This window comes from Exophiala aquamarina (assembly GCF_000709125.1).
Source record: "Exophiala aquamarina CBS 119918 chromosome Unknown aczIA-supercont1.3, whole genome shotgun sequence".
NCBI classification, from domain to species: Eukaryota; Fungi; Ascomycota; class Eurotiomycetes; order Chaetothyriales; family Herpotrichiellaceae; genus Exophiala; species Exophiala aquamarina.
Genome location: NW_013550585.1, coordinates 2,227,067 through 2,238,114, shown reverse-complemented (window position 1 = coordinate 2,238,114; position 11,048 = coordinate 2,227,067). Strand labels below are relative to the sequence as shown.

The 11,048-nt window shown below is 51.2% G+C and overlaps 5 protein-coding genes across 5 annotated transcripts; 2 read left to right on the top strand and 3 right to left on the bottom strand.

Moving 5' to 3' along the window:
- Positions 1-124: 124 nt before the first annotated feature.
- Positions 125-2,191, top strand: A1O9_04403 (uncharacterized protein; the record flags this gene model as incomplete). Its single annotated transcript, XM_013406694.1, has 1 exon — positions 125-2,191. The coding sequence occupies one exon, from the start codon at positions 125-127 to the stop codon at positions 2,189-2,191; it is 2,067 nt and encodes a 688-aa protein (XP_013262148.1).
- A 563-nt stretch (positions 2,192-2,754) lies between these two features.
- On the bottom strand, positions 2,755-4,086 carry A1O9_04402 (uncharacterized protein; the record flags this gene model as incomplete). Its single annotated transcript, XM_013406693.1, has 3 exons — positions 2,755-2,845; positions 2,945-3,895; positions 3,968-4,086. 3 exons carry the CDS (start codon positions 4,084-4,086, stop codon positions 2,755-2,757), a joined length of 1,161 nt encoding a protein of 386 aa, XP_013262147.1.
- Positions 4,087-4,561: 475 nt separating this feature from the next.
- Positions 4,562-6,382, bottom strand: A1O9_04401 (uncharacterized protein; the record flags this gene model as incomplete). The annotated part of the gene is made up of 6 exons (XM_013406692.1): positions 4,562-5,389; positions 5,440-5,683; positions 5,733-5,870; positions 5,921-6,028; positions 6,076-6,240; positions 6,291-6,382. 6 exons carry the CDS (start codon positions 6,380-6,382, stop codon positions 4,562-4,564), a joined length of 1,575 nt encoding a protein of 524 aa, XP_013262146.1.
- A 1,925-nt stretch (positions 6,383-8,307) lies between these two features.
- A1O9_04399 (uncharacterized protein) lies at positions 8,308-9,325 on the top strand (the record flags this gene model as incomplete). Its single annotated transcript, XM_013406691.1, has 2 exons — positions 8,308-8,689; positions 8,739-9,325. The coding sequence occupies 2 exons, from the start codon at positions 8,308-8,310 to the stop codon at positions 9,323-9,325; spliced, it is 969 nt and encodes a 322-aa protein (XP_013262145.1).
- A 751-nt stretch (positions 9,326-10,076) lies between these two features.
- A1O9_04398 (uncharacterized protein) lies at positions 10,077-10,873 on the bottom strand (the record flags this gene model as incomplete). The annotated part of the gene is made up of 3 exons (XM_013406690.1): positions 10,077-10,106; positions 10,169-10,224; positions 10,279-10,873. Coding segments are annotated over 3 exons (681 nt in total), but the record flags the coding sequence as incomplete, so codon positions are not given.
- Positions 10,874-11,048: the final 175 nt, after the last annotated feature.

Below are 11,048 nucleotides of genomic sequence, written 5' to 3'. Positions count from 1 at the left end.
CCCCTTCACGGTCTTACACCCAAGCAATATCCCAATCTACCTATCCGACCTTTGCCCTCCATGTCCTTCATCCATCGAATCCAAATGTAATTTGAGCATATAAACTGACAATGCGTATAGAAGAATGGCTCCAAAACGCTCTCCCAGAGAACCGACAGCGGCTTTTCATATGCATACCAGAAGTCGTGCTGTCAAGCCTACTTCAGACTCGAGCTCCGCCAATCTTTCTTCTCCGCCAACAGTGACGCCCTCTCCACTAAATCTAGCAAAACACTCTGCTCCAGCACTAATCGCTACCCCCTCTCCGCCAAAACCATCACAGAAGTCTAATTCAGCACCAGCTACTAACCCCTCTCCACCAAGCCCGCGTAAGCGCAAAGCTAGAAATTCCGATGCTGACCCTCAAGCACCACCACGGAAGCTTCCTAAGCCAACAATACGAAAGAATGAGAGCTGGCTTTCATTCAAAGGTCGTGTTGTTTGGCCAGAATACAAGACATCCAAGCCTGTCTACTATCAAATTGATGGCATGACTGTTTCTGGACCCCTTCCGAAGCCCCCAAAAGTTAAAGGTCCTCCTCCAACTCCACCTCACACCCCAGAAACTGAGACCGAACCTGACTCTGAGCCTGTTGATGCTGAGAAAGAAGCGTCTGAATCCCGTTCTCCCAAGAAGTCTGCTCGTGGTGGTGGCAGCAGAGGCCGCGGTGGTCATGCGGGAAATGCTGGCGGTCGCAAACCCAACAAACAAAAGCCCAAGAATGGCGGGGCTGGTGGTGGCCGTGATAGCCCTGACCCTCCAATTCGAAAAGGTCCATTGACTCAGGATGATCGCGTTGAGATCTCCATGCTCAAAGCAAGACAACATGAGCTCAAGAAATTTTTCAGTGTCGTGGGGAATCAACAAATTGACATTCTTGACCAGCTTGCTACCAACGACCTTTCCAAACTCGCCAGGAAATCCAAAGCACACAAGCATGTCCCAGAATATGACGAAGTCACTCAGACTCTAGAAGCTCTCCAGCACAGGAGCCAAGCGGACCTTTTCAGCAAACGCAATCTTCAATTGAAGCATGAGAACCAGCACTTGGAGCAGGAGAAAGAAGTAATTGAACACCAATATCGCACACGTGTCAGCGAAGCAAAGAAAGAGCATCTTGCAGGAGCACAAGGAGACATCATCCTTTTCGAGAAAGCATATCGTGCAGCGCATGATGACACCCACACCGAGACTGGCTCTAACATCGAGTATTACCCACACTACCATGAACTTCCTGAACCAGATGCTCGACCACGTGGCTATGTCTCAAACAAAATCATGGATGAAAAGCCATTCATGAGTGCTCTTGAAACTTACGATGACCAAGCCCGTCAGCAAGTTCTTGAAGAAGATGTCATCCACCCTCTCTTGAAGCAAATGGAGGAACGCAATATTGAACGCGTGGAGGAGGATTTCCGCAGGAAAACAATGAACATGGAGACACTCTCAGCTGAAGCAACTAAGGAATTGGAAGCCATCAGAGGATACCTCATCCCAAGGCCATTCCCAATGCATGAAAGCAGCTCATACGCTCTCTCAGCCCTCGCAGATGTCTCCGAGTGGACTGCCCGTCAGAACCCAGACCACTATTACATCTACATGCCTCTGGCTCCTGGCGAGACCTTTCCCGTTCAAGGTCTGGATTTCTCACCAATGCCTGGTACAAGACCAGTAGGCCCTCTTGCTCGCTCGGTGCCTCGCAACATCAAACCGGCCAGCAATGGCCAAGGTCCTCTCCTCGCGCCGGCACCACCAAAGCCGCGCTCCTCCTCCTCCTCCGTCTCCCTCCCTCCCCCCCCCTCTCTCCTCCGGGCCTCGCGCCTGGGTTCTCAGCAGAGTGGCGGCCCGCGCCCAAATGGGCCTCAACAGTTCATTTTCCAGACCCCACAGCAGCCCCTCCAGCACCAGGCTGCTCCTGGTCCTACTCCGACGCCTCAATATGGCCCCGCTGGCCCGGCAGCGGGTGCCGCTCCCGTCGGACAGCAGACCAAGATACCAATGACGTTCATAAACCAGACGATCAAGGTATCGAGGACTGCTGCGGCTTCGGCCGGTGGGAATGCTGGAGGCGTTGCTCCTGGTGGGGTGGCAAGTGGCGCGGCCGCCAATGTTAAAGGTGGCCAACGGTTGCTGCTGCCGAAGGTGCAGTAGTAGGTGGTGGTGGTCGTGGTGGTGGGTGGTCGCTTTTCCTTCGTGGGTTAGGTGCGGGTATCCTCGAGGCCGGTCCCCGTCTGTCTTGGTTGTCGGGCGGGCGTGGGGGCCCTAGTAGATAGAAAACAAGAGTGTTTACCTGGTCTGTATCGTTGCTCTCTGCTCTCTGCGCTGTGCCTCGTATCTATTTGTTGTCCCTTGCAGACTAATCCTTCGATCGGTGTGAGTCCGGCACCCATTACTCTTAATTCGTCGTGTTATGATGTCGTGCCTTCTCGCCAGACGCTCAACGCGGCCCATTGCAAACGAATCTACGCCCCGCTGGTACTCTCCTGAGCTCCACCGACAGCCGCTCGATGGGGCGAGTCTCAGCAAGCGGAAGCGCCATGCAAATGTATATATTTGTATGCATATGTCGAGTAGAAAGGAAGGTCGTCGGAACATTAGTATGAAATTTCTGATCTACATGTGTATATGTGTATGTGCATATCTTTGATCGTGGGGATCGTATCTTGTCTAGTAGGAGGATGTGCATAGAGAAAAGGGCGCACGCAGACGAGTTTCTACATCCTTGCTCGGTTCCTTCTGACAAGCTCCACGACTCCCGGCAAGATGTCTTCGGCGGCCATGCTCACCCGCACGGCGCCACTGGGGCTCAATCCCATTCCCGTCGACGTGGGGTTTGGCGTTGCTGGAAATGCTGCGTCGGACGTAGCAGCGCCACCAGAAGACGAAGCAGCATCAACATCAAACGTCTGGGCCCGCTCCACACCCTCAAAGAAGGCGTCCTCTTTCCTGACACCACCAATATTGAGGATGGCAATGGGCATGTTGCGATCCAATGCCCTCTTGGCCAGGCGCCAGGCAGAGTAAGTAGCAAGCGAGCTTCCTACAACAAGCAGCTTCGCAGCGCCATCGATGGCCTCTTCGGCGGCAGTCTTGGTCGCCTGCGGGATAGACTCGCCGAACATGATGACATTGGGCTTCAGCACGCCCGTGGGGCCTGATTCCGGCAGCCACGCACCATCCCGATCCACGACCACGTGGGCCTTGGCGCCGTCCGGAAGAATCGGTGGCCGCTTCAGACACGTCGGGCACGCAGGGTAGCGGAAAGTCGTGTACGGGGCGCCGGGGACGTCGGCGTCGCCGTCCGGGTTGGTCTTGAAGCCCTTCTGCCTCCTCTCTGTGGGGTTCTCCGTGTCGAGCGCGCCGCTGCGCAGCAGGTCCTGTAGGAACGCCGACCACGCCGGGTTGAGCTGCGCGAGGCGAGCCTGGAACGCATCCCTGTCCATTTCGTGCCGGCAGCTCAGGCAGACTAGTCTGCGCAGATAGCCGTGCAGCTCGATGGTTCGGAGACCGCGGTGTGCCATGTTGTGGAAGCTGTCCACGTTCTGCGTCACCACCGACGATACCAGTCCTAGCTGCCATAGATCGCGGATCGCTTTGTGCCCTGCGTTCGGCTGTGAGCGGTTCAGTCCGCGCCACCCCAGGAAACTGCGCGCCCAGTATCGCTTGCGTGACTCGTGGCTCGCTACAAACTCGTGGAAGTAGATCGGTCGGTAGGTCTTGTTCTGCGTGTATGTGCCATTCGTGCCGCGGTAGTCTGCGAGACCAGATGCTGTGGAGAGTCCTGCGCCTGTTAGCAGGACGGTTTTGCGGCTGTTGCTGCTGCTGCTGCTGCTGTTGTTGTTGCTGAATGCATTGCTGTGGCTGTCAATTGAATTGCTAGACACAGGTCCGTTCTCCTTAGCAGTCGATGTTCCGGGTGTGTTGGACTCGGTTAGAAATTTGGTCAGTGCAGCGACAGCTCCATGTCTAGTGGCGGCGGAGGGTGGGATGATCAAGGGCGGTGGGAGCGGGCCCGTGTAGGGAATCCGGAGAAGAGGTTTGGACATGCAGTAATGTCGGTGTTGTAGTGCATGACGAAGAGAATCCAAGTAGATCGTCAGCGGTTCATTGTGTTGGAGACACAGTGGTTGAAGGCGAGATGGAATGACGAAGACTCAGCAACTGCTTTCAGAAGCACATTGGCTGATGTTTTTTGGAAGACTGTCGATGTCATAGATCTAGATAAGCCGAGGTTTTGCCGGTAGCCTTGTCGGAGCGATGCACGTGAGGCTCCGAGGTAAAGCGAGGCTGTGTAGCCTGATCACCATCATCGGTGAGAATAGGCCTATTTACATTTCCAGGTAATGTATTTCTCATGCGAAGGTCAATATGTGCACTAGTGATCTGTCTCAACCGGGCTATTTCCCTAGCAATTCCTTGAGTTGGTCCTTCACCCAATCCTTCTAATCATCCAACGCCAGAAATGCCAGAACAGTGTGCCAATCCTACTTCCATGGTCTCATTTCACTTCCTCCGGTGCCTTTATGCCCATTTGCCGAGCACGCTCATCAATATCATTCCAGCGAACAGGCTGACTCCTCCAACAAGAGTTCTGCCAACACTAGTGTGAAGCATCTCACCACCATCGAGGATCCAGTCTCTTGCCAACATATCAACGACTCCAACCCAGATAAGAATGCCAGCACTGAGTGCGTCTAGCGTTCCGATAGCCACGATGGTACTTTTCTCATTGCCATTGAAGTTGTTGATAACCCCTAGCCCGATCGCCATTCCGAGAGGGGTGATGAGAGTGAATGCCACAGCCATGGGGAACTTAGTCTTCCAAAAGCTTGCAAACTTTGATGGAAGTAAAGCAATGCGTGCGCCAAGTGCCAAGCCCTCGAAGAATTGGTGAAATACTATGACGACCAACAAAGTCTTATAGAAGGAATCGCCAGCGACAACCAAAGTCAAGCCAATAAGGATACTATGAAACAAGATCCCTGCCTCCATAACCATGACCGATAGTTTCGAGTTGGGATTGGCTGGATCAAGAGGATTACCATGATTATGGCCCAAATTTGTAAGGTTGTTGGATTTGTATGCTGGTGCAGGTGGCCCAGCAACAGCATCTGTACCCGGATTTCCAACTTCGTCCTTGCCGAACTCGGTCGTTGTAGTTGTCTCCTCACTTCCAGAGTTGCTAGCATGTTCGCGAGACCTTCCGCGTGCAATAATGAACCGATGGCCAACGTATTCAAAAAGGAATGCAAGAATAATTCCACCCATAACAATTGCGGAGGTCGTACCCTCATATCCGAGTGAACCCAAACATTGATTGTTGAACATCAATGTGGCATGGGTGTATAGCTACCAGGCAGTCAGTATATTGGCAACATATTTCACTGAGTCCCTCATACATGAATGAAAGCAGTTGATAGGATAACACCAGTACCAAATTGCTTGATGATTGTAAATGCCGAAGCATTCATACTTCGAAATGGGAGCTTACTGAGTAGAATCGGAGCAAAGACACCAAGTCCACTCGTAACAAGGATCACGAAAAGTGTCCCGACTCGTAAACCAATATCGTAGTCTCGTTCAGTCAGGCCGCAATTCAGTTCCTCAGTTCCGCTCTCACTTCCACCGGCAGCAACGCAATGTCTTGATTGAATTAGTAATATCTATTTTCGATGGGGCTTGGAATACTCACTCTACTCCGGCATGGAAATGACAATCCATTTCTTGTTCCTCATCTCCAGAACTTTCGTGACTATGGTCATCACTTTCAGAGGTGGCGGAGCTTTCTGCTACAACAAGCACTTCAGATCCGTCAGGAGCCATGCACCATCTGAGATTCCATTAGTTGTAACCTGCTAAGCATCACTCTAGAGTGCTTACTGTTCAGCTCCATGAGCATGGCAATCTGTGTACTGCGCTGGGGGATCTCCAGTAGCTGTAGCCGTGGAGGAGACCAAAACTTCTTCTCCGGCGCCGTTTATGCAATAGCTAGATTCAGTGAGAGATGGTTCAGGTGTGAAGAAAATATTACCTACGTCTCAGTGCCGTGCGAATGACAACCCGTTACCGCTGTAGTTTGTCCAGTGATAGTGGCAGAAGCCGACACGGAAGCTGGCAAAGTCGCTGTTGATAACGTGGTAGGGGCGATTGAAGAATATGTGTGCAAAGCAGTCTCCTCGCCATCTGGGCCATAGCAATACCTATGAACTTCTCGTTAGTGCCCGAATTTGAACTTCTTAATGAACCATACTCGACACTTGAGTGATTATGACAGCCGGTATATGTCGTCTGTGCTTGAACAATACTTCCTAAAGCGACGAGGAACAGAATACGGGCCAACATTATGGAGAACTTAAAGCGAGGAAAGACTGTAATACAATAGTATGACACAGGTCGACGAGGCTAAAGGAGTTGGGATTTTATGGGAACCGAGGTACGGGAGGCAGGTTGATCAGCAACACACTTCGTGCTTTCTGTTTGTAATGAAATCTGAAGGAACCATTTGTCCAACCTCGAGGTGCATGCGCACGTTGGATGTCGAGAACCTACCACGCGATCGTGGTATTTGCGGAATGGCAGAATTTTCAGTCGGTCGCACCGATTTTGACGGATAAAGCAAATGCATGATGAGCATGAGCTCCCACGCTACAATGGCGCGTTAGTCCACTTGGTAAGGCTATGTCACATCGGGGGACCACAAGCCAGGCTCAATGGAATGCTTTAGCAAGAGGAATTGGAGGTGCCAAGCCCGGGATTAAGCAGGATGACTGTGGCCAAGGCATAAGGTTCTCATTATTGGCCTCTTGAAAGATGACATGAGGGCGATAAAGAGGATTGTATGGAGTGGATGTTGCCAGTTACTCGTACGCAGGTGGTTTAAGGTACTCAATATTGTCTGGGCATTCGCAGCGGAGCGGATATTTCTTGGCCAGCCAAGAAGATACCTACATACAAGGAGGTACTCCGCACGGGTGACTGAAATGGCCGCGAACCTGTATCTTTCGAAGGCCCTTTGCAACCACGCTAAACAAGGTTTAATTGAAGCCTCCGCTTCTCACGGGCGCCAAGTTTGGCCTTACGGCGCGGCAGATTTAGGATTCACACAACCTCCCTCGAAGAGTGGAGTAAAAAAAGGCTAAAGAAAGTGGGCAAAAAAGAAATGGGCGCAATCCAGGGTTCGAACCTGGGGCCTCTCGCATTCTATTTGGGGGTGAGCCCTAAGCGAGAATCATACCACTAGACCAATTGCGCAATGGTTAACCTTCAATCGGACGACCGCTCGAATCCGGCTTTTTGTTCGAATTCTGGACATTCCAATATATATTCTAAAAAGCGATGGGCAAAATATTTGGATGCTAAAGGCCAAAGTGCGCTAGCTCTAGCGCAGGATACTACCTCCTACGAGGTTAGAGAACCGCGATCAGTACTACTACTGTGCCTATTCAATTCCTCCTGCTGAATAGATACCGTGGCAGCTTTCTGTAAACAACTCATGGCAGGACTAGTTGCGCTCAACAGCAAGCGTCAATATCTACATCAAGGTCTCATTCAATGTCTTCTTCGGCTTAGTATAAAGCATCAGCCTATGGATTGGACAACCCAACCACACTCACCTCAAACCATAGATTGTGCTGAGGTGGAAAGCTAGATTATTGTTACGAAGACAACGGAGTAATCAAATCATCCATTAAGTTAGCCTGAGCGGCCAGCAGTTGTTACATATCTTGGCAGATGGAACCATCTTCATAGCGAACTCATCCGACGACAACAAACGTCATGAGATCGTATCGATAGCAACTGCAGAGGCCATGGAGCTTGAAGCTACTTGTTACGACTTAGGCCAGAACGTGGCAATAACCGTCACCGATCTTCCACTGATTGGTTTGACCCGCCAGAGTACTTAGGGTCCTCAACTTGGCACTCCATGCAGATTTACATACGAGTAGTTCGCTATAGGCTCTTGCTGCAACTGATGCAGGTCCAGGTTTCTCGCATTCAGCCAAGCCAACCGACAGTGTGGTGGCCGATCAGGAATATCGACGTGAAGAAGTTTTTGTAAAAGTCATGCGGATATCGATGAGAGTGGGGCTTGGATCCTTGTGAATTCGGTGATGATGTGGGATGCCTACCTCGGATCTCGCTGAGCCATGCAATGGAAAAGAGAGGTATATATGAGGCCTGAGACTCACTGGTCCAGAGGTATTATCACTCGTTTGAGCATTCCGAGCTTCTTCTCTTCTCCAAGGAAGCAATCTCAAACACACAAGATGACTGTCTTGCTCAAAGCCCTTTTGTTGTCTGCTGTCACCGGCGTCCTTGCTGCTCCCACAAGGCTAGAGACTCGTCAAGATTCAAATCCCACTGTCAAATCTTGGGATGCCGGTGCTGTTACTCAATACCCCATCCATGAGAGCTGCAATGCCACACAAGCTCACCAGATTGCGCTTGGATTGAATGAAACTGTCATACTTGCCCAGCATGCCAAAGAACATGTACTTCGCTTCAGTAATAACTCCGAGATATATCGTCGCTACTTTGGAGATCGACCTCCATACGAGGTGATCGGTGCCTATGACATCATCGTCAACGGTGACAAAGGAGATGTTCTCTTCAGATGTGACAATCCTGATGGCAACTGCGACCTTCCTGGTACGTGTGCTGTCCCGTTTTAAAGCTTCAAAAGACTGACGTGTCCCAGGATGGGGCGGTCACTGGCGTGGTTCGAACGCAACGCAAGAGACCGTGATCTGCGATCTGAGTTATGAAACACGTCGATCCCTCAGCCAGATGTGCGCATTGGGATACAATGTAGCTGAATCACCTTCCAACACCTTCTGGGCATCTGACTTGATGCACCGATTATACCACATGCCCTCCATTGGCTGGGAATATATTGAGCATTTCGCCGACGATTACGACGAGGTCGTCGAGCTTGCCGCCGCAAACAACTCTACTGAGTCAACCCACGACAGCGATACCCTGCAATACTTCGCACTCGAAGCTTATGCATACGATATTGCCGTTCCAGGAGTGGGCTGCTCTGGCGCTGAAGGTTCGCATTCCCATGCGCCGGCAAGCTCCAGCGCCGCACCATCTGCTCCTGCTGCGACTGCGACAACGAGTGGCTCACCCACTCAGCCTCAGGCGCCATCGTCGACCGTGTCTATTCCTCCTGTGAGTGGACACGATCTATCGTTTTCAGCAAATACTGACGCTTTTCAGGGTTGCCATACTCACGAGGGAGGCGATCTTCACTGCACATCGTCAACATCAACTTCAGGATAATTTTGATTGAGACAAAATCGGCACGTGCAACGCGAGACTAGATTCAAGGGTAGCAATCCATAATTCCACATATCATCAAGATAGAGCAATAACAGTGGCGGTAGAACATCTTTGATTGCCGAACGTTAAGAAAGCTAAAACGCCATCCACATACGAAACCGGTTGTGCACTAACGTAGTTTAGCCAAAGTTGTGGACACGCGAAAATTGACGTCTGGGCCGGGGGGGTTTTCAACCTCACCCAACTCGACCAGCTACAGTACTGTACACGTGCATTCAAAACCCGCAAATTTTCTAAGTCCTAATATCCTCGGGATGGCAACAAACCCGCGCAGCCTTTGCCTGTCATTTCACAAGATCTCTGAGAATACTGTGCACCAATGACCAGGTCGCAAAGAGGGACGGATAAATTTAGCAAACTCATTCATTCCAGGTCGTGAAATCATCGGGACCCAAGACGCCAAAGAAGAAGTATTTGATATTTGATTACAATAAAAAGCTCACATGCTTCCACTCAAAACCCCTGGGCTTGGACTGCAAGTAAACTACTACAGAACAAGAGCACCGAGCCCGGCAGCGAGTAGAAGTCCTCTTTGAACATCGACAGCTCCACCACTGTTGGAAAATTGAGCCACGCCGGTCGACGAGCCTCCAGATGCAGTGTTGGTCGCGGTAGCTGTGTTGAAGGTCAGCCCGCTGGACGAGGTTGTGCGAGTAGACCCAGTAGATGAAGAGAGCAAGCCGCCGCTACCACTGCCAGTACACCCTGAAGATGTTGAGCCCTGAGAAGTTGTTCGTCAGCAATGCATCCATACGTAGCCTTGCAGATCTAAGATTGACTTACTGGAGCGCAGCATTTTCCAACTGTGGTTGAGCAGGTATATCCTCCTTCGCAGTGGTCTGGGCCAAAATTGTTAGTTCTGCAGCGGGGCCAGAGCACTGCCATGTACTTACATCCATCATCGCAGCATACATCACCATCGCCGGGGTTATAGCAAGAATCGTCACCGCAAGGCACGCTTCCGGAACCATAAGTGTCGGCGCAGGTAGCACCGGAAGAGCCGCCGCTCGTTGTGTCCTCGTCGTCGGGGCAAGTATCATATAGTGAGTCGTTGGGATCGTAGCAGTGGTAGCCATCAGGACAGTCTAGGTACGTTGGTCCAAAGCATGATATGCAAGTTGCGCCGGTTTGATAGCAAAGATCATCGGTACCGGTAGATGTGGACGTAGATGAGGGAGCCTCAGCGGTTGAGGTACTATCGCTGCTGTAGTCGGAGCTGCAAGAGTCCAAGCCGTAGTAGGAATCTCCAGGGAGATAACAGTAGATGCTGCTTCCAGGGCAGAGCGTGTACCCAGATCCGAAACAATCTTCGCAACTGCCAGTGCAACGCTTATCAAGATCTCGGGTCATGAGAAGCTTGTTCGTTGTACTGGTGGGAGTTCTGCCCAGGCTCGGTTTCAGGCTCTTGTGGAAGGCATCCTCAGAATTTTGAGCGGCTGCAAGGAGAGTGAGAGAAGAGAAGGCCAGGGCTGCTTTGGTGAACAGCATGGTGAATAGCTTTTGAATATTGAATAAAATTAACGAATGACTGGTTGGCAGCAACTGGATTAAAAGAATGACTGTGCTGGAGGCGATGGACTTCAGAGACGAAAAGGACGAGATCCCGCAGAGCAGCGAGAAGGTCGGGCAGCAGATATATCACCTTTGTCAAAGTTCTCGTTCA